The following is a 23,166-nucleotide window of genomic DNA, read 5'->3' as shown; positions in this document are numbered from 1 at the left end:
ACACCTTTTCATGTCTATTTTCCCCCATTATACTAATCTACTGTTGTAAAGAAATCGGGGCTGCTTTGAGTCTTTGAAATCAACTCAGTTTTCTGTTACTTCCCCTTCCACCTAGTTTTCACATAAATGTGAAAAAATATTTTTTACATTACACTCAATATAGTGCAACTTCTGCACTAAAATAAGAGCTGTGGGGATGGTGAATGCGTTAAGAAATTTCATAGTCAGGGATTTCTATCAAGTATCCCCATCAAACCAGACAAGTCTGATGGACAGTTGTAGAATGGCAGGGACTTCCTCTCTCCAGGCAAAAAAAAACTCAACTCTGCCAAAGAGGATGTTGCTGGGGCAGCCTATTAAGCCCCCAGAAATATATGCCTCCAGTCAGCCAGCAGCTAATAAAGAGCTGTGAAAAGGAGGCCATTATCTGAGCTCTTCCTGAACGAAAAGGATGGCTGCAACAGGAACTTGTCAGTGGAAAGCTGTAAAGACTTACTGTTTGGACATTACAACACTGACCAGGGACAGCTGTGGAACAGGAACCTGATGTTTCAGCAGCTACTTCTGGAGGGTCATTTTCACTTTTTGGGGAGAGGATGGAAGGGGCCTCAGCTAACAAGTGCGTAAGCAGATATTTTGTTGAAGTACAGCCCTGATATGCAATTCCTTACTCACCAGCACTCTGAAAATGAATATGTATCATACATATGAACAACAGCAAAACATACAAGCGCTCATATTCTTTCAGACTAGGCTTTTAAGACTATTCTTAAATATCAGAACATGATTTATAAGTCAGCTGTGGGGAAAAATCTAATTGAAAGGAGGCAGATGCACTGGCCAAACCTAATCATACCTCATAACCATTCCACAAATATCTCCCTGACAAAGTCTACAAAAGGACGTAATTATCTGAGGTATTTGGAGGTTTCTTAGGTTGTTACATGAACAAACGCACAACCTTATTGCAGGTCTCTAATAAACTAAGTATGTTGCATCTCGGTTAAGACTGAATGCTGAGCTAAAAACTTGTAAACAGTGATTTTGGAAAACCATTGTGAAAAGTTTAAAGAATCATATAAAACAGAGTTGCAATTCAGCACATCTGCAAGTTTGGGATATAAGACCAAGTCTGAATGTAACAGGCAACAAGGTTTGGCCTTAAGTTCTTAACCTAAATTCCTGCTTATCTACTGACTGTTTTTTTTATGATACAAGGTAATAAAGCCTGTATTTCCACTGAGGACTGACTCACCTACAATGTTTGTTTTTTGCTCTGATGTACTGTTTAGAAATCGGCATTAGTGAGCCCAACTAACAGCCTAGCGTGGGTATATTTCCTTCACACACTTTAACATCTGTAAGGTTTAATGATAAAACATCATAAAAGATCAGGATGGTTTATAAGTAGCTTAAAGGAATTAGGAGGTTTATAATGCTGTAAAAGTATACCTGCCCTTGAGGGCTGCACCGATTTAATTTCTCAAGCACTGCGATAATCAAATTTCTAAAAAAAACACTGCCTGTACACACCTAGCCCCAGCAGACAGCCAAGATCAGCATTGTTCCAGTACAGAACATCAAACAGTTGTGTTGCACTGATAACTGTCAGAAGCTGAAAATGTAATTAAAGATGCATAACTACTGAAGTTATTAAGTGTAAATGATCGTATTGAAGTGTCCATTACCAAAGAACTTCTGAGTAGAAAGCTAAGGCCTGTGGGGACTTCACCATGACACTACAAGGAAAGGCCTGCTTCTAGGTGCAAGTACAAGCGGATGTTCAGGCACATCTGGCAGATGTCATAGTATTTCAAGTGCGTTTTTAAATGCCTATAAAATACAGTATTATTTCTCCTCCCCAGATTGAAAAAGCTTCTTGAACAAGAAACAGCGTATCAGGAGAAAAAAGAGAAGGAAAACAACAAGAAAATAGCCAAATTGAAAGAAGAACTAACTAAACTGAAATCCTTTGCTTTAATGGTGGTAGATGAACAACAAAGACTCACCGAGCAGCTGAATCAACAAAGTCAAAAAATTCAAGAGTTAACCACTTCTGCCGACCAAGCACATGAGAAACTCGCTTTTGCTGAAGCAAAAGTTCAAGAAGAAGAACGGAGAGCCAGCAGGCTGGAGGCTGAGCTGCAAGCCCAAAGCAGTAAGGTTTCCCAAGATCAAGAAGCAATGATGGCCAAATTAACCAATGAAGACAGCCAGAATCGTCAGCTCCGGTTAAAACTGACTGCTCTCAGCCGACAAATCGATGAGCTAGAGGAGACCAATAAATCTTTAAGGAAAGCAGAAGATGAACTGCAAGACCTAAGGGATAAGATAAATAAGGGAGAGTATGGGAACTCGACACTTATGTCCGAAGTCGAAGAATTACGGAAGCGACTGCTGGAGATGGAAGGAAAAGATGAAGAGCTCATAAAAATGGAAGATCAGTGCAGAGAACTTAATAAAAAATTAGAAAAAGAAGCGTCACAGAGCAAGAACCTTAAAGGGGAAGTTGACAAACTCAACAAAAGAATTATGGAGCTGGAGAAGTTAGAGGATGCTTTCAACAAAAGCAAACAAGAATGCTACTCCCTGAAATGCAACCTAGAAAGAGAAAAAATGTTAACAAAGCAGTTGTCCCTTGAACTGGATGGCTTAAAAGCTAGAGTTGGAGAGCTTGAAGCAATTGAAAGCAAGTTAGAAAAAACCGAGTTCACGCTTAAAGAAGATTTAACAAAGCTGAAGACTCTAACAGTGATGCTTGTGGATGAAAGAAAAACTATGGGTGAAAAAATAAAGCAAACAGAAGAGAAGCTGCAAGCTGCAACTTCTCAGCTTCAGGTGGAACAAAATAAGGTGATGTCCGTTACAGAAAAACTTATTGAGGAAAGTAAAAAGGCACTGAAGTCAAAATCTGATGCAGAGGAAAAAGTATCCAGTGTAACAAAAGAAAGAGATGAATTGAAAAACAAACTGAAAGCAGAAGAGGAGAAAGGAAGCGATCTTGCTTCCAAAGTAAATATTCTAAGAAAGAGACTTCAGTCACTGGAAGCTGTCGAGAAAGAATTTCTTAAAAATAAGCTTAAGGAGAGTACTAAATCCAGCACTTCCTTGCAGCAGGAGAACAACAAAATCAAAGAGCTTTCTCAAGAAGTTGAGAGGCTTAAGCAAAAGCTGAAAGAAATGAAGGCCATAGAAGATGATCTTATGAAAACTGAAGATGAATTTGAGTCTCTAGAAAGAAGATATGTCAATGAACGTGACAAAGCCAAGCTCCTGTCCGAGGAGCTGGAGGCTGTCAAAATGGAAGTGGCTAGGTATAAATTAACAGAGAAGGCCGAGTCCAATCAAGAGCAGCGTCTTTTTAAGAAGCTCAGAGAAGAAGAAGCTAAATCAAGTCACCTTTCCAGAGAAGTAGATGCACTGAAAGAGAAAATTCATGAGTACATGGCAACAGAAGACCTAATCTGTCACCTCCGAGGTGATCATACAGTTTTACAGAAGAAACTCACCCAGCAGGAAAATAAGAATAGGGAGTTAGCAAGAGAAATGGAAAGTCTCACAAAAGAATTAGAGAAGTACAGACGCTTCAGTAAGACCCCCAGACCCAGTCTCAATGGAAGAAGAATCTCTGACTTGCAAGTTTTTTCTAAAGAAGTCCAGACAGATCCAGCAGACAATGAGCCACCCGACTACAAAACCCTCATGCCTTTAGAGCGAGCGGTGATAAATGGACAGCTGTATGAAGACAGTGATAATGAGGACAAAGACAACAATGAGGAAGAACAATCGGTGTCTTTCAAAAGCAACTCATCCATTGCGAATGCCGTGAACAAGAAGTTATGGATCCCTTGGATGAAGTCCAAAGACAACCATCCTCAGAACGGAAAGATCCATAAAAAGCAAAATGGAAACTGTGCACAGACGGGAGACCTAGTGCTAAGCCATACCCCTGGCCAACCTCTTCACATAAAGGTAACTCCAGACCACGGACAGAACACAGCAACACTCGAAATAACAAGTCCTACCACTGAAAGTCCTCACTCCTACACAAGCACAGCCGTTATACCCAACTGTGGCACTACCAAGCAAAGAATAACCATTATTCAAAACGCCTCCTTAACACCTGTAAAATCAAAAACAGCAGAAGGTTACATGAGCCCAGAGCAAGCCATTTCTCCCATTACCATGGCTGCTTTTGCAAGATCTCAAACTCCTGATTCATGTGGTTCTTTAACTCCTGAAAGAACAATGTCCCCTTTGGCTTTACCAGGCTCAAGTTCTCAGGAACAAATGCTCTCCGAGCCTTTGGAAATGGGAGCCAAGCACGCCGTTTTTAGAGTATCCCCAGACAGGCAGTCGTCATGGCAGTTTCAGAGATCTAACAGTACGGGATCAAGTGTAATAACTACTGAGGATAACAAAATCCACATCCACTTAGGAAGTCCTTACGTCCAAGCTCTCGCCAGCTCCAAGCCCGTCAGCCCTTGTACCCCGGTGCAAGATAACAGAACTCCAGCACTAGCTAACGGGATACCCAGTAAGCCCACCAATAAAATCACCAGCAGTATTACTATCACACCAACAGCCACTCCTCTCCCACGGCAATCACAAATTACAGTAAGTAATGTCTATAACTGACCCCCCCATCCATGCTGACACCCTTACCAGCAACCTATCCTGTTTTTCATCCCAGCAAGAATGATTTGGAACAGCCCCTTTCCTTTGGGAGAGATCTGTGCATGAACTTTACAACAGTATATGGAACTAACGTTAAGTTTTGCCTGCTTAGTGTTATCAAGTGTGCACTTACTGTATATCTTCTCATTGAAATACAGTTATGTAAAATATTTAGTCTTGCACTTGTATAAATGCATCTTTATGTATTTCCATTTTCAAAATAACTCACATTACTTTTGACTGCAACTTGCCTTGGTAAAATATTTTAACATTACAAAAACAGTAAATAATTGATTATTTTTATCATTGCTTGCAGAACATTTTTTGGTTTTGTGTGTGTTTGTATTTTTTTTGCATGTATGGTAGAATTTGAATTAAGCCATAATATTGCCTGCTAACTTCAGATATGACTTGATTCATTATCTTCCCTATTTCCCAATTCCTCCTAGCCCTCTCATTTCAGATAATTATCGTTACATCACACACACACACAAAATAATATGTATTGTATCTTATTGCAGATTTTATGGGGCATAAATGATATGTTCCAGACCACAACAACCACTTTTCCTCCCCACCTTTTTAACGCTATGTTTGGTTACAACTCTTTTAATACCCTCCTGTAAACCTTTCTTATAACTGAACTGGATTCAGATGCCTACATCAGAAAACTATTCAAACAAGGCATGTGTTTCTTTTCCAATACAGCAGAAAGACTACCATCATCTAGGTACCTCATAAATAATTAACAGCAACACTTAGATTCCTAAACAATTAGCTCAGAATGGACTCACACATAATACTCAAATTTCATCTTTGCTCCTCACTAGCAGTCCAACATGCTATATACAAGACAGGTACACTGAAGAAGAAACAAGATTAGCAAACTATGGCACGCCATGTTTTTTGTATAATAGGCAGAGGAAGACAGAATCATTAAGAAGTAGTACTAAATCCTCTCTCCAAACACGCAGACCTCTAGGACTACAGTAAATTGCAGTACCATACAGCACAGAGAAAACAGGTTAAGACATTTCAGTGATGAATACAGTATTAGTGCCTAGGAAAAGGACAACAACATAAACATTGCTGCACTCAGTTTACATGTGGGCCAAGCACAAAATCCTAACCTCCCAGAAAATGCTGCTACTAGTGGACCAACTTTCCCACTGAATGTAAATCAAGCCAAAAGATCTGAAAAAACACTTTCAGATATCTCTTTTTTCAAAAGCTGTCATGAAAAAAAAATCAAATTGGAGAGTCAGATTCTTATTCTAAAGAAGTTAAATGCCTATGTATCTCATGCTCTTTGGGGGAGGATAAAAATCAAACCTCCTTATCAACAAGGAAGTCTGCATGCAAGCATAACGTCCCTATTCACTAAACCCATATCTTTATTCTTGTCTGCATTACATAGTGTAAAAAAAAAAAAAACACACATTTCTGCAGTACAACCTAGCAATTGATTCAGCAAAGGACTTTGGTACATGCTTTAACATAAGAAAGGGACTTTTTTTCAGACCGGAATCTAAATGATTACAGCAGTAGGTAATAGCTGATTTTAGAAAGAACAGCTTCTACTGAAAATCAAAACCCATCACCCATACACACTTCAGTAAAATCAACAATGGGAAGAAAAATTAAGTTACGGATTTTGTCATAGAACTGGATATAACAAGTGTACTACAGCTGAGCAGTGGAAATTTTTAAGTCAAAATGTGGAACTGCACAGGCCTAGCTTAGTGTCATGCACAGCTTCAACAGATGCTGTATCAGATAATTGGGCTTCGCAAGATGTCCTTCCCACTTGGTTTGTCTCACTTTATCTTCACTGACTGCAAAAGTGAGATCTGATTACTAGCCGGTACAGAAGAAATGAATGGTCTTATCCTGCAGAGCAAATTGCAAGTTGGCTCCCACCAATTTCAGCAAAAGTTACTGATGAAGACAGTACCCAGCACTCAGGCAAGTCAAGATTATAATAATTTTAGAGTGTGCCAATTATATGAACAATTTACTACATTCAACTTACACATTATTAACTGAAAGGCTTGGCCAAAATTAAAAAGCAAAAGCAGTCCATTCAAAACACATTCTCTGTGCTGCATGTTCTATTGATCCATACCCAAGATCTCTCAAGGGACATGCTGTAAGCGTGGTACTGAGTAACTGTGCCCTGAGTAACAGACGTCAGATTTCCTAGAAATTAAATGAAATCTTGTCCCTGAGAAACAAAAGCATTTTCTTCTATTGGATGTTAAAATCATGTAGAAACAAGTATTTCATTTTATACCTGCATTCCAAGTGTACAGAAATGTGTTGATTATTAACCACCTGACCATCTATTACAATGCCTTGTAAAAGATAAGCACAAATCAGGACATAATACCAACAAGCACACTTAGTCCTTTGGACAATTCCCAAGCTATTATGAATAAGGACATTCAGAGTTTAAAAGATGTTGTCAATACAAAACCTAGGCCAGAGTTCACACCACTTTGCAGGTTAATTATTAAACAGGACAGTTCCTCTGCTACTCTCCTAGTACTTATTAAGACATTCTGCTAATGTCTTAATAAGAAGCATCACCATTACCTGTAAATGAACTTGCTATGTTTCCTAAAAAACACACCTTTATGAAGGGATACTTATATTCCTCTGCTAATTAAACAATCTATTTATAGACCTTCACTGACTTCACACCAGAGTTTTTGTCACTGATTTCAGCAGATGAAAAATGAAATTACTATTTTGCCTGAAATTAAGGTTTACAGAATAAAGCCTGTTCATCCTATTCAAATTCCCAAGATCTGTTTCAAAACATACAGCAGGGAAAATACATGCTTGGATGTTGCTGAGAGCTGAAACTTACTCAGCTGTTTGAACAGAAATAAGTTAGCTGTAATTTCATCGTAACAATGGAAAGCACAGCTTAGGGACTGAAATCACGTATTTACAAGTTTACTTCAAGCTGTTCAAAACCACTCCATATTTCAGGTGATTTCTCTTTTACTGAGGGGGAATATTCACCTGCTTCCTTAGCCGGCATAGAGAAGGCAATAGAGCAAGGAAAAAATTAAATGATCTGTCTGTAAATTGATTTAAACACTGAACAGAAACATCAGGCATAATCATATTAAATTTCAACCAAGACAATTTTTCTAGGCATCTGATACATTCCAGGTGGTAAGTATTGCTGTTTTAATCTTGGAGGATGAGACACTTTTGTTTTCAATGTTTGCCCCAAAGCCTAAAATATGACAGGTACTTACTTACAATAATGATACAAATAAATAATAAAGCAAAATATGGTCACAAAAAAATAAATTATATATATATATATATATATTTATATATCAGAGGGAATAAACTGAAATAGTGCATAAGAACAGTTTTCAGCAGATCATAATATCAACCCTTCCCTTTTCCAAAATTCTTAGCAAACTCCCCCCCTCAAATCTAAAAATCTTGACATCCAGGGGAGAAGGAAAAGTCTTCAGGAACAGAAAGGGAGAATTAGATGATAAAAGAAATAGCAGAAGTTATCAAGCTCACTTTCCTTGCTCTTTTCAGTTTTAGCTCAGTAAGCAAAAGAACACAAGCAAGGGCAGCACCTACAGTTCAGTGCTCGGCATTTCTGAGTTATTCTGTTTATGTGATTAAATATTTCCTTTGAAACGTTTATAATTTTTGTCCTTACAGGGAGGACAGATGAGGGAAGGGAAGGGAAAGGAGGAAAATAAAAAAAAAAGAAGAGAATAAGAGCCAATAATGGTATTGAGAGCAGAGTGCCCATCTATCAACTGAGAGGCACTATTTCAAGTTAAAAAAAAACAAAAAACACTCCCTCAAGTAGCTAATTAATGAATAAGTTCAACAAAAATTACAGGAGCAGTCAGCTAGTTTTCCCAGTTCAAAGTATAGTAAATAATGTGAATATGGTGCCTGGGGACAGAATGCAAGGCTGTAAGAGAAGAGATCTCTACGCAAGCATCTCATGCAAGGCTTAAAAAGGCACGTTTCCCACACTGAGGAAAAATAATCAGAAACAGAATTGTACAGTATTACTTTCTGATTAAGATTGAAAGGATGCTGCAGGGTTAGGTGATGGAAACGGAGTAACCATTTTCCTAGGGACTTTGTCCCTAGGAAACAGATACTGAGACATGCAAAACAAAAACTGAAAACTGCCTAATCTCTAGGCTTAAGCAAAGACTACCAAAACATTATGTTACCAAGAAACAGAAGAGAAAAAGATCTTATGGTTCAGGCTCAGCATGAGTGGGTGTATAAAGGCATTTTAAAATTAACACCAAATACTGTAAGTGGGAAATTGCTCAAGGAAGACTGACCTTAAAAATTTAAGAATAAGGGACTGTTTTCACAAAACTGCAGTCAATGGCCCCAAGATGTAGCCAAATGCTCTCTGCTAGCACATCCATCACCCGGTGCTCCATCCTTCTGTGGGCATTCAGTAGGCCTCAAATATTAGAGCTGCCAATTGCATGTGATTCTCCCCAGAATACTAAGCAAAATTGATCTTGGGAAGCAGATTTTGAGTACAGCAGGGAAGACCTGTTTTAATCAGTGACTCTCCACTCCCCAGGGCCTTCATACAAGGATAGCCAAAAGCAGCTCCTTCCCCACTCGTACCCCACCACATCCCATACCACAGGACCCGGCCGTTCAGTTACGCTGTTATTACTGTTCAGGAGCACTGCGAAGCAGGTTAAGAAACTAACTTGGATTGGAAACAAACAAACCAAAAGATAAAACGGGATTAATTTCACAGCACAGCTCTACAAACAGCTTCATCAGCACAACTGAAGGGGCAAGCAACAAGGAACCAGCACTCTTTGTAATGGAGTTGCTGCCAAAGCCCTGGTCTTATCTCCTGAGGTGCTACCACTATGCTCTGAAGAGATGCAGTCTAGCCTGCCTATACATCACAAAGCACTCCAAATGCGCAACCACTCAGTCCTACTAAAAGCCTTTTGGGGCTTTAACAAAAAATGACTCTCACTTTACAGCTGAGAAGAGAAAAAAATACAGGGAAGAAGTTAATTGACTTATGTAAAGGCACAGCAAGGCACTTCCAGTCATGACAAGAATCCAGAGCTTCCTATCCTTGGGTGTCTCATACTCAAACCATTATAGGTGATGTTTCTATCCTGTAGAAACACCAACCTAGGATCGACAAAAGTTGAGTATTTTTATATATGTATAATATATATAATTATACATATAAATTATATTGTATGTGTTTACCAATTACATAATTTTTATATTTATATTTAAAAATAGGACTCTGATTAACACACCTTTAAATGTGATCTCCACAGGTGCAAATAGCCTGCTCCCAGACAGAAAAAAGGCCCTGATGGTAAAAGCACAGGGTTCTTTTACCTCCTCCATGCGGAGCATGAGTGTGCTTTCATGTTCAAAGGTGTCTGTAGGTATGTTTTCACACATCCTGAAAAGGTGGACACTTAAAAATGCATAAACACATCTATCCCTAGCTGCCCACAGTCTGTGCGGAATACGACCCACTGTCAAGACTTACTCTGCAAATGGCAGATCCAAACCAAGAGAAGTGATGATCTCATACATGTTTGTAAAATAATGTATTGTACAAATACACTAATTTTTAAGCACCACCAGAAACATTTGTGTGTCAGCACTGCCCTCTCCTGGGCAGACTCAATATTGCAGGGTGTTCAGTAGTCTTCAAAAAGGCCATATACTATTTCTTCTTGGAGACAGTGCCCTAATACGGTGCCTTCTTTTTTCAACAGGCAAAGAGAAGAGCAACAGGCAACTGTCCATTTCAGGAACAGCAAGCTGCCTTGCAGTGCTGATCTATCAGTCCCAGGGCAATCTTTGTCCTACACGAGTTGACCCTTGACAACCTCACCTTCCCCTGCAACTTGTCAATTATCTATTAAAAAAAAATGACTTTCACCTACCTTATGTTTAGGGATTATCATATTTCCCAGTGAAGACATGTCCTACATGTCCTAAGAAAAGCAGGGCATGTGACAGAATTTCAGTAATTATGAATGCCAAGTCTGCCTCCAACTCTGCCCAACCCTGTTTCTTTTACCCACCTTTCCCTAGTTTAAAGTAGATTTAAACTTGGTGTTCAGGAAATAACATCGTAGTGGCACATTTGGACACATGAGCACAAATCATGTTGCATGTATGGAAATTACTTCTGATTTTAATAGAGATTTTTTTTTGTCTAGTAGTTTATATTGTTGAAATCATGAGTCCTATAACAGGCCCAATATCAGAAAAATAGTAGAAATGGTAGAAAACTGAGCTTAGAAAGGCTGAAAAACATCCTGAGGTCCCATTTTCTTGTTGCAATTTGACCTAAGCCCTTCCCCTGGCTCATCCTGTTCTTAACTTCTTGCAATGATAAAAATTTCCTTCCCAGTTACCCCAGGTATCTATAACCAGGGTTGAAACATCCTTGCCATTAAAAATCTTGCAAATTTCTAAACTAGATTTCTTTCGCTGAAATTGAAATCCAGTTTTTGTTTCCTATCCCTCCACTGGACTTGGAGAACTATTTTCTCTGCAGCAGCTTTTCACATATTAGAAGATAGTTAACATATCTTTCTTCAGTTTTATTTTCTCCAGATTAAACAAACCCAATTGTTTTCCCACCTAATAGCTAGATGAGTACTACCACTGTACAGATTACTAATTATTTTCCCTCTGCACAGCTATTTATAGTGGTGTGTACATTTCTGAAAATGCAGTGCCCCAAACCAGACAATACCCTGCCTAAGGTCTTAACAACATCAGTAAGTGTAAGGTTTACTTATCCTGCTCACACATCTGAATATAGTCACATACACAAACCAGTCACATAAAAGGAAGCACAGAGCAACTGAGAATGTCCCCACTGGATTCCTAGAAGACAGATGCCAGATCGTAGTGAAAGACAAGGAAATACTCAAATGCCCTATGCAATTGAACAGTCTCAGCTGAAAACCATCTTGTTTGGACACTAAAAGGAATATTTAGCTTTGCCACTTAACTGTAACTCATCCTCACTTGCAGACCTGGCTTTCAGTCCAACTGCATTCAATCATCTAGGAACAAACTGCAGTCTGGCAAGAAGCACCATATGCACGTTTGGATTTCTGTGTAAAGGATCTTCAGCACCACCCTCTGGCCACTTTCGTTTAAGTTGCAAATAATTCTCTGTACCACTCAAATTTCTTCAAGTAAAAATTTAAGCAGTGGGTAAGAACCCAACCTAAAGTTATCTCTCCTCGATCAAGTTCTACAATGACACTAGAAAAATAAATAAGAAAGCCTACAGAAGAAGTGCTCCCCTCTATTTAAACAGATACATTTCAAACAGGAGGCAAAGCATGCATCATACTTCTAGAAAAAAATAAGATTAGGATCAAAGGCATTAGAACTACCTGAAGAGCATTTTCCCTCCTTGATGCCTGCACACACACCTGCCTTAGCCCACTCCCCAGACAGCAAGCACTGTATTGTGGCAGAATACCTGACAGCCCACGTAAGTAACAGATAAGCTACCTCTGTGCCCTTGGGGAAAAGTGTGTATGGAATATAAATCCTAGTATTTTAGAGCTTCACAGCTGACTTCCTGAAATTGAGGAAGGACATTTTCACTCTTGCATGTGGAATTTGACAGCTGTCACCCATGAAGCCTTTGTCCCAGTCTCTGAAATACCTGATGCCGTTTCACCATGGAATAACAAACACACGCACTGCATACAAGTTCTCACTGTAATACCATTTCTTCTGCCAGTTCCTACTCCAAGTGATTAAATCTATTTCAGAAGTCAATTTAAAACTAAGTTAAAAGATCCTTATGAAACTACATTCTTCTTGATTCTTAGAACATTGCTTTAACTACTTATTTCTACAACTCTAAACACTACTGGCAAAAACTTTGATATTTTCTGAATCTAACACCTAAAACTAATATAACACTGTTAGTTTGACAGACATGTTGCATAACCTGCTCATTTCAAAAGCACGGTTTTTTGTTGCTTTTCTTGTTGTTGTTATCATTTGCCTATACTTACCTAACTGTTGTTTACAAACATTAAATAAAGGAAAACCACACAGCTGCTAAAATCCCAGCTAGGTAACTCCTGGGAAACATTTAGTTTCTAGGAGTGTTTTGAGAGCACTGATGGGAATTAGAAAGGCCTCTCCAGAGCACAAAAGGCAGTTCAGCTTGGTTTTTGAAAGATAAACATCTTGTTTCCTCTTCTGCCACTTAAAAGATAGCAAATATAAAAAAAGGCTTACAGATGAGGACTTAAGGAGCTTTAACTTAACACAGACGATGAACAGAGTAGACAAATTCAGGAAACAAGTGGGTGGCAAAAAGAATCAGGCAGACTGAAAACCATCTCGAAGATTTGGTAGAAATTGGTAGAAAGGGTTGAAGAGATTTGAGGAGATTCTTGGTATGCACACAGACTTCCCACAAACAGATAAAAGAGTGAAAGATCAAACTGAAAACACCACCAATATCTACACATAGTTTTTTTAGTAATATAGGTCTTCCTAAAAAAACAGCACACATGCCAGGAATTACACCATTTTAGTTATTTGGACTGTAAGTAAACCCTGACAAAGCAATCAGTTTCTAATGCAACATTCAGTGCTAAGCAGTAATAATTTAGATGTATTCAGTGGTGTCACTGATAACTGCAAAACAGAGCATCATTTTGAATCATCAAAAATTTTTTTGTTGAAACGAAATCTGACTGCTCTGAAGGCCACGTTGTAAATGACGGTTTTAATGAACTGGAAACAAACTGATGAATGAACAATGAACTGGCACAAACCAAAGGCCAGAGTACAGGGGTATTTTCACACCTGACTTCCTACTGTTTTAATAAGACTTGAGCATCTGGAAAACAGTTAGATGCCCAGCATCTATAAAGACTTCAGCCTACAAATACTTTCTTCAAGTGCTAACAATATCGTTCAACCAAATACAGGTAGAATCCTCCAACTGCTTTGTACTATATAGAATCTCTAAACTGGAGAGCTTCTCCAAAAAACAAAGCCAAAAGAGACAACAAAAGAGACACCACCTACTTAGTGATACAATCACACTTGAGCACGCAAGACTTTATATAAATACTTTTTAATCTATTCATCTCAATATGCTTGGCAAATGATGGGTAGTTTAATTCTTTTTATAATTAGGAAACTGAGGCAGACACATTCTATATATTTTCTAAATTCATAGCAGATAGTAGCACCTCCAGAAATAGTACATCCAAATGTTTTATTCTCAATACTGTGCCTTATCTACCAAATCATGCCACAAAGCCAGAAGAAAAACTGTATCAAGTCAGTGCTCAAGGATACTCATACAACAGCAATACAATTATCCCCTCCAACACCCACCCCTTTTTCCTTTGCAGTGCCTTTGAGAATTTAAATGAAATAAATTCTGTTGGTTTAGAGTTTTTTCCCTTGCACACTAACAATCTGAGCGATAAAATCCAAGATTATCTTACAAGTGCATGCTATTTTTTTTAATTCAGCATTTAATCACAAGTTTTAGTTCAGTTCTAGCAAAAATAGTGATGCATCACAAAACCCACAAACTTTGCTGCCACCTAGAGGTAAAATCTTTCAACGACCACAAAGCAAAGAAAAAATACATCTTTTTCCTTTTCATTTTCAAGACCAAACGCTTTTTCTCAATATATAAACAAAAGCTACACATTGATACTTTCTAATTCCAAAAATAAAAATATGAAATAAGTCACGCACTATCAGACCCAGGATCTATGCATCTCAACTTCAGCAGTGACAAGCAGTAAATGCTTACAAAAAAAAGCTAAAGTACCAGGTGAGCAGAGTAACATGCCAAGCTTCTAGCAGTCTACAACTTGGGGCTCTCCTTGGCTGAAACCTGCATCAAGCCTTTATGTTTAGCAGCCCTTGATGAACTCCCTGGATCAGTCTGAACTCTCTCCAAAGCAATTTACACCACCACCTTGCCTGCTTGTCCCAATGAGTTTTAGTTCATTAACAAGGGAGAACACTTCCTTTTACTGATCTTTTACTTGCCTTTTGATACTTTCAGTCTATGCCCTCTCAAGTACATCTAGAAAGAGTGAATTCCCCTATTCACTATCAATGGACTAGGAATAATGCAAACTTTTCCTGTTTGCTTTTCATCTCCACAATCTGTTTTCCAAACTGAAAAGCTTCAGCGTATGTTGTCACTCTGTATGCAGAAGCCATTCCATAACTGACTATCTTTGCCACCTTTTCCTGCATTCTGTTATACACAATTCTGAGCTGTTCAGACAAAATTCTGTGAAACCATGTAGGTATGGTTCAGATTTACACACTAGAAAATTATGTTTTATGTTTTCTTCTATACCTTTCATAGTAATTCCAAACGCGCTTGTTATGTTTGACAACTGCCAGTTGCTGAATACTTAGGACCATTTACAGTGACTCCAGGACCTGTTTTCTGAGTGACAATAAATATATTTACATATAGTAAATATAGTATATATAGTTTAGTATGCAAACTAACTTTCCCCATACATGTTATTTTGCACTTGTTAACGTTGAATTGACATACAGTTTATCACCTCACTATTCAGTAGCGGAGATTACCATAAACTCTTTGTTCTAACACCCTCCCTTTTATACCCTATACAAGCATCATTAGCTCTTTACTAACATATTCATAGACTGCGTAGGGGAAAAGTTAAATACCATGGGTCTCTATCATGTTCAAATGTTACCACCATATTGTTAAAACTGATTGTAAACTTTGCTTCCTATCCATTTGCCACTTTTTAAACACAGTAACTTTCCTACTTTTTCCACAGAAACTGTTCTCCCAAGATTCTTTTGTTAAGTGACCACTATCTTTTTTTTTTTCTTAAATCATAATATAACAAAGCCATGTCCATACCAGTAAGTTAAAGGCATCTATGTCCATCCCTCAGACAGTAATGCACAGCCAACTCAAACTGTAAGAAACTCCCTGACGCTCCAGAACAGGTGAGCCAGCTGCAAACTACCTACTCTGAATTAACCCTCCTCTGAGCTAGCTCCCAAACTATGCCTGTGAATTGTTCCAGAGTTAAATCCAGGTCACAGACCACCCAAACAATTTAACACTATTGACAATTTAATAGTTCCAGTGCCTAGCTCATTATTGGGCCATCTGATGCCACGTGCTTATGTATCTAACAGGTACTCAAAACAACATCATTCTTGCCAAGAACTGTGGATCGCAAAATCGGTAACCGCGTGGGTGCACATGCTGTTCCTTATTGTCATTTCTATAGTTTGACCAGCTCAGCTGTTACAATTACCAATACCTCTACAAGTCGCATCACATTCCTCTAGCCCCACAAGCAATTTCAGTAGTAGATTGCACACCACTGTTAATAATTCAGCAATTTCAAAAATAATCTCCTTTTGAATTCTTGGAAAATTACCACATTGTTCTTAAAGATTACTACTATGCTTTCTATCTCTTCTGAAACTTCAGTGAATCCAGGTTATTTTTTTCCTATTCAGGATCCGTTAAGCACATCTGTGATGTGCAAAAATTTCCCCCAAGTCCTCCATACTGAACACACACAAAAAATTGACATCAGCTTTTCCACTCCTACTTCGTTCTTTCAAGAAATTCAGTTGTCTACAGCCAAATCATAGGCTTTTGAAGTCTGATAAATTTAAATATTTATTTATTCCAGACAGACATGGTTGGCCACTAGAAGTTGTTTCTCAAAAGTTGTTTTTGTCCAGCTCATTCTCGTTCACACTCAATTGACCAAAGTTTCTATGCTGTTTTCTACCATCCTCATTTGAGCAACATTTCCATGTTGGTTTTTTTTGCTTGTTTGTTGTTTTTTTTTTGGTTTATTTGTTTTTTTAATCATCAGTGAACTTTTACTCTGTTGTTTAACTATAAAAGGTATATATATGTAAGTGTTTAGTTACATGAAGTGGAAAGAACAGTGAAGAGCTAAGTATACAACCAGCCTCTCGTCCCTAACATGACTACTTTCTTGGTTTATTTCAAGATCACTGATGCATTCCGTCAATCAATTCCGACTCGAATCCCCAAACCAAAGCCTACGAGCACAACTAAACTACCTGTCAAAATTCCCACTGGACATCTCAACAAACCACTCCAAGACAGCAGTTCTGGAAAGCTACATATTATAAGGACTGTGTCTAAAACCTGCCTTCAAAGTGGAGGAAGAAGGTAAATAATTGCTTAAATCCATTTTACTGTCATAGATCAAAGAAAATCTGAACCTCAGTAGCAGTTATTTCCATTGGGGGAAATCATCCACACACTCAGCGCATTAATGGGCACCAACCACACGACAGCAAGAGAGAGACAAATTCTTAAGAACCAAAGCTGAGTGCATGTCTGCCAGGACCAAGCTCTGCTCTTGTTTTTTTGGTGTCATTCCACAATTTGTCCCTCACAGTGGGAAAGCAAATGAGATACAAATAAGTTTCTATTATAAATGTGTTTTTTTTTTTTTTTTATTTCATAAACAGCAGTATTAATGTTTCTGTAGATTTATACAAGTACACGATAAACTAAATGAAGCAGGGTTAAAGGAGGGATTGTTTTGCTTTTAAAGTTGGTCTAGTAAAAAAAGTGTTTTAGCATGGATATTTTATGTTAGCTAGTAAAGACAGAATGAAGAGAGGGATGGAAAAAATCTACTCTTAAATTGCATAGAAATGCAAGAAATAAAGAGCTCCTTGCTGTGCCAAGCATCACTTTAGAAACATGACTTGAAGGTGAACAATTCTCTCCTCGATGAGTTAATTAGTATGATTAGCCCCACTTGCATTCACACAGATGTTACCTTTCAAAAACAGATGCAAGAGTTGAGATGGATGTTGTTTGTGTTAGCTATATTAACTTTTACCCTTTTATTTGGACTACAGTATTTAGTTTTCAGTTCACTTAAACTGTATTTGTTGGAACTGATCAAAATTTGTGTCAAGTATAAACAGTATGTTGTGACTTGAAAGAAATGCAACTCTGTTTCTGCAGCCTTCCACAATTTTGCCCTTCCTTACAACTGCTCACAATCACGTAAAATAAACAGCAGCAGTCATAACTTAGTGAAGTTTTTTCAACCAACTAATTCTTTGCACAAGTAGGATTAGATCACCCACGAAATAAGTTAGCATATTCCTTTTTTCTTAAAGTATACCTTCTTTAAAGGACTTAAAAAATCACTCAAGTTTCCTTTCAGCCAATGCACACACACAAAAAAATCAAAACATCAGAAGAGGCTCCAGGTTTGTTGTTTTCAATTTTCTGTAAAATAGCAATTGTTGCTCTAACAAGAAAATTCCTGACTGTTCCATTTTATAAAGTATAAAACTAACGAGATACTATTACTGTAAGTAACTCCCCCACAGGAATTCTGTAATACCAACTAACATCAGTTACTGTTTTAGAACATAAAGATTAGTTTATTTCCCTGGTATTAATGTCTCCCTCATTCTTCTTCCCCTAACAGAGTGCATTCCAACAGTCTAAATGGCTCATCTGATAATTTGTGGGAAAGTTCCTTTCACATAGGTCTTTCTTTAAGAACTGCCAAATCCTAATTCCTAAATAAAGCCAAAGCTGGTAGTGATCACAGCACCACAGACAGAACTGGGACTGTTTTGCTGAAGCAAAGAGAGATTTTGATGCATTCAGTTACCCAATTTCTCTCCCTTTTATTTCACAGCTAAAAGTTTAACTTAGCCACTGAGACAGTACACCACATTAGCACTCCTGCGTGACTGTTTTTACAAACCCACAACAGAAACCCATGCCTCCCTCCACAGCTCCACAAGAAATTCTCCATGGGTACTTAAGAAAGGGAAGGTTTAAAAAGATCAGTCTACTGAAAAGTTATTTCAGCACGTGCCCTACGAGACACATTTGTGGCAAAGAGCAGAAATTGAAAAGAGACTCTTCTATATTAAAAAGAGAAGCCTTCAAATGTAATTCACTAAAGCTGGAGGTAACGATAAAGTTCTGAGGCTATGTGTGACATATGCTCAGATCCAAATAAAGTTCACAGAAGCACTCTATTAGGTGCTCTGCGAGTTGCAGAACAAGTATGTGTACGTGCGAAGAAGCAAAACAATCTTGAAAAAGCAGCTGTCAACTTGGCATGCTTACCAGAGAGATGTGAGAAGGAGCTTCAGCACGAGAACAGCGTTTGTCTGAAGGGACAGCAACTCACGGATGAGCCAACGGAAAGACACAAAACTCTCTACATGCAGATCCGCCAACAGATCTCAGCTCCAAATCAAGCCCACAAAACTCTCACCGAATGTGCTACAATGATCGATCTACTCCTCATTAGCTGCAAATCCCACATTACAAATTGATGCTGTTTATCAATGGCAGCCTTTATTGCCTGCCTATCGAAAGAAAAAAACTTCTGGCACAAGAAATTAAATCCTGCAATAGCAGCCTTTGCTTTAGAGTACCGAAGGACCTCTCAAGTGCTGTCAGATCATCATCCACAGCACCATGCTATACTTCTCACCTATTTGTACTGCTGACATAAAATAGTTTCCCCGTCTTTTGCTCTGTCTTGGGATGACACAAATCATTTCTATGTAAAAGGGACACAACCAACATAGGCTGTTACTTAAGGACATAAAAAAAACTGCCAGAGGCGGATACTACAGTCTTATGGGATTAAGGGAGGCAAAGAAAGCATGGGAGAATGAAAGACAAGGAGTGGTAACAGAGAAAGAGGTAACTGGAAGAATTTCTGGAAAACAGACATCTATCCCTCAAACTACTCGGTAGATTTGGCACACTGGCTACAGGCAAGACAAGGACATTTATAACGCCTGTGAGGAGTGCTCTTTCTGTTCATGGAGAGAAAAGGAAACAGCTAGCATCCTGCACCAGTACTAAACAAATTCCTGAGTATTCCTTAACCTCTCCTGTACAGTTCTGAATGCAATACAAAAATAATATTCAATAATGGATGCAATTGTGGCATAAACTGGTCAAAGCAAGTGAAGGAAACCCTGCGTTTACGCAACTTGGGACATGTGCAACACTAAACAAAACTAATAAACAGACAATAATCCCTAACCACCCTCTCTCCGTATCTCTCAAAGAGAAAGGTTTGCTGAAGAAGTTATTTGGCAAGTTGGTTTGTGTCATGTGGCAAGGTAAATAGATGGCTAATCCCTTCAGGTTTTTTTTTTGTTTTGTTTTTGTTTTTTTTAAACCTCTATAAACCCCCTGAAGCACGGTAAACATTCATGTCTCAAAAGTGAGAGTAACTACCTTCAAATTTTAATACAGACTCTAAACTAATGATTTCCAATGATGTGGACAAAAACAGATTAGGAATTACTCTTATACCCATCTATTACGATATGTATCTCGTATTTTCCTCCCCTTTAAGCAAGTCTGAACATTTTCCACACACTTCATCTTAAAAGTAGCATCTTCTAAGTACAAGTCACTAAAATCAAAGACACTTAAAGACACTTATGAGGGATAAGTTATTTGGATGAATATTCCATTGGTCAGGTTTTATTCTAGGGCTAGTCTTAAGGGACTTGGCAAAAGGTCAGTATTTCAAGTATATATTTCAAATTCTTCTGCTTCTACCTACTATTGTGGCAGAGATGCTTTTTAAAATAGGTCAAAGGTGGAGAGTTTTTTTAAACTAATTTCATATTTTACAGAAATAAACATGATCAAATCTGTCAAAAGCACTAATGGAAAATTATATTCTTGTATTTCTGCGTACACTGTACTTTGTAAACCCTGTCCTTAAGATGCAGTTCAAATGAACATTTGATTTTACGTCTGTTGTACGTGAGGAGCAGTAACACAAAATAAAAATAACACATGTTCTTCTTAGTTTGCTGATGGCTTGTGTCAACTTAATACAACAGGCTCCACATAAAGAACATGTCAACAAGTTCACAGAGGTGGGATCTGGACAGCAGAGTCCAGATACACATGGTTTGCACAACATTCTCCCACAATCACAAGTAGCAAAGCATCCACAGAACGTTCTTGGAGTAAACAACGAGCAGCGCTAAAAGCTGGCTTAGACATCTCTAGAGGTGTTTCCTCACCTGAATTATTTTAGTGGCTCAACAGTACAATTGCAAAAATCTTGAGGAGTTGTATATAACTGAAAAAGTTGGGATTCAGTCTCATCTGAAAGTCTGACGGTTTACCCAGCATATCAAAAGTTTATCGTTCAAGTGAATAAACATATTTCTGATTTGTATTGAGTTTCTAAAGGAAAGCTATCAACAATAAATAATAATTTAAAAAAAATCAGTTTACCAGCCACCACAAAGACAAACTCTGGTTGGCAGAATGATCAAATAGGCCCTTTGGGAGCTTTTCCATTCCAGAGTCCTAAATCCCTTACAGCACTTACCATGGGAACGGGAACTGCTTAAGGAACATACATGAGACTAAGAATAAAAACGGAATGCTCAGCAGCCTCAAGGGGCTTGTGACCCCCCTTTATTTTATATATACGTTACTTCTCTTAAAATATACTCCAAGTACCTTTTCACAGGAAGTTGGTGACCTAGGAAATCAAGACACTGGAAGGTTTAGTACCTGGAGTCTATCCAGAGCTACAGATATCTCCCAGCTCCTACTAATATTCTTATAATAATTTTTAGTTGCCTAGACCTACCTAGATTTCCACAATACATCTCCACATTAAGAATGCAACAAAAAAAAAGAACTGGGGTATTGTATATCTTTTCTGTAAAGCACTTCAAGATCCACTGATTTAAGATGCCGGGTGTAAGAGACAGATATTTATCATCAAGAAAATAGACAAATCAGCCCTAATGGCACACTCCAAAGACAAATCACTAGAGAAAATAAGTGCCCTTTTGCCATAAGACATGGCAAGGGGGATAGGAGATGCCCCAGCCAACACGTGGGTGATGCTCTTTCTTCAAGTACCGCAGGTATTTTTCCTCCACAGGCTCTACTACAGGTTTACTACTTCCAAAGTCTTTCAGAACTATAACTAACCTCCCTTATGCATACCAGCACACATTAAGCAACATCAAACACTCTCAGTTTGGAATAAAACACAGTTCAGAGCCTAAATACTTGCAGGGCACTGATAGCCCCCGAACGCACAGCAAGAGGCTCCTGCAGCAAGCAGCTCCCTCCACAGGACGGTCTGTTTTAAGTCCGTTTAAATCCACTTTTTGGGGTGAATTCCTGCAGTTCCCCAAGTGCTTATACTCGCTGTTGCCGTTTTGACGGGCCGGAGCTCAGGCATGCCCGGCTGTAGAGGTCACCAGAAAATCCCCGTGGGGAACAAGCATAGAAGAGGACGGGAAAATAAAAATTAAGAAATACACCCGCGAGAGTGGAAAACCGGGAGCAGGGCGCTACAAGCCGAGGAGGGAGAGGCGGGGGGCGCGGGCAGGGGCTGCCCCAACCCTGCTGCGGCGTACCTGGGCTGCTGCAGGCCCCAGCCTCCCACCACGGCTCCTCCAGCGCGTCCCCCATGATGATGAAGAAGATGATGAAGGTGATGAAGATGATGGTACCGCCACGCGGGAGCGCGGTCGCGCCTGCGCTGCTCCCCTACAGGAGGGGGGGGGAGGAGGAGCTTTGCCCGGTTTCCGCGCTTTACAGCCGGCGCCCTCACCTCGCGACAGCGGGGCTGGCAGCGGGAGGGGAAGGCAGGCAGTCGCGACAGCTGGGCGCGCTGTACGGCCGCGCGGGGCGGCACGGCACGCCGACAGCGATGGCGGAAGGGGAAGAGGCGCCGCCGCCGGGCTGCTGGTGAGTTGAGGGGGGGGGGGAGCCGCTCCCAGTCCTCCTCCCACTCCGGGCAGGGCCAAACGGCCCCGTGCCCCTCCTGCCCGGCACCGGGGCTCTCAGCCTGCCCGGCTCCCCCGGCCCTCGGCGGCTTGGCGGGGCCGCAGGAGGAAGCGAAGCCATCAAACCGAGGGCGAGGCCCTCCCGGGCTGCGGCGGAGCGGGGCTGATGGGGGCAAAACGGGCTTGGGTAGGGGGCAGGGGGCCTGGGAAGGGGTGGCGGGAGGTCCTGGGTTGCTGGCAGGGTGATTCGGCCCGTCTGCTTCCTCCAGCGCGCCTGGGGCTTAGGATGGGTTTACGTTGAATCCCTAGGACCCCAGTAGAGACTGTGGAGCCGTGTAGCAGCATTCCGATGGTAGCAGCGGCGGGACTTCAGTGTTGGATGCATGCTTGGTCACTTAAGGTTTCCGAGGCTTAAGTAAACACGGGGTTTAAACACTGAAGCCCTACATGTCCACTCTTGTGTATCTCCACTTCTTGCATTTCTTCATTGCATGTGATTTCCTTCAGCGGTTCTCTGCCACTGCCTTGCTCTTTGTCCCCTCCACATAGGCACTTTTCCAGCACTTCATTACGGACCTGCTTCTTACAGTTGTTTCCAAA

General features: G+C 39.7%; 3 protein-coding genes across 11 annotated transcripts in view; 2 read left to right on the top strand and 1 right to left on the bottom strand.

Annotated features, from left to right (window-relative positions):
- Window positions 1-16,981, top strand: part of FILIP1L (filamin A interacting protein 1 like) — a 69,378-nt gene extending 52,397 nt beyond the window's left edge. For 3 of the 4 annotated variants that reach the window (XM_040545261.1, XM_040545262.1, XM_040545263.1), the window contains exon 2: window positions 1,866-4,980. In XM_040545261.1, coding sequence (XP_040401195.1) covers window positions 1,981-4,638 — 2,658 coding nt within the window. In that variant the 5' untranslated portion in view covers window positions 1,866-1,980 and the 3' untranslated portion in view covers window positions 4,639-4,980. Of the gene's footprint in view, window positions 1-1,865; window positions 4,981-16,760 lie in introns of those variants that run through there. The other variant, XM_040545265.1, reaches the window with a different exon arrangement.
- Window positions 1-22,310, bottom strand: part of CMSS1 (cms1 ribosomal small subunit homolog) — a 239,978-nt gene extending 217,668 nt beyond the window's left edge. Inside the window, exon 1 of one of the 2 annotated variants that reach the window (XM_040545300.1) lies at window positions 22,195-22,310. In XM_040545300.1, coding sequence (XP_040401234.1) covers window positions 22,195-22,249 — 55 coding nt within the window. In that variant the 5' untranslated portion in view covers window positions 22,250-22,310. The remainder of the gene's footprint in view (window positions 1-22,194) is intronic. The other variant, XM_040545301.1, reaches the window with a different exon arrangement.
- Window positions 22,248-23,166, top strand: part of TBC1D23 (TBC1 domain family member 23) — a 33,293-nt gene continuing 32,374 nt past the window's right edge. For 4 of the 5 annotated variants that reach the window (XM_040545269.1, XM_040545267.1, XM_040545268.1 and 1 more), the window contains exon 1: window positions 22,248-22,528. In XM_040545269.1, the coding sequence (XP_040401203.1) occupies window positions 22,248-22,528 (281 nt within the window). Of the gene's footprint in view, window positions 22,529-22,875; window positions 22,967-23,166 lie in introns of all 5 variants that reach the window. The other variant, XM_040545270.1, reaches the window with a different exon arrangement.

The sequence above is a fragment of the Cygnus olor genome, chromosome 1 (assembly GCF_009769625.2).
Source record: "Cygnus olor isolate bCygOlo1 chromosome 1, bCygOlo1.pri.v2, whole genome shotgun sequence".
In the NCBI taxonomy this organism is placed as follows: Eukaryota; Metazoa; Chordata; class Aves; order Anseriformes; family Anatidae; genus Cygnus; species Cygnus olor.
The sequence above is the reverse complement of the archived record's forward strand: the minus strand, read 5'-3'. Positions and strand labels throughout refer to the sequence as shown.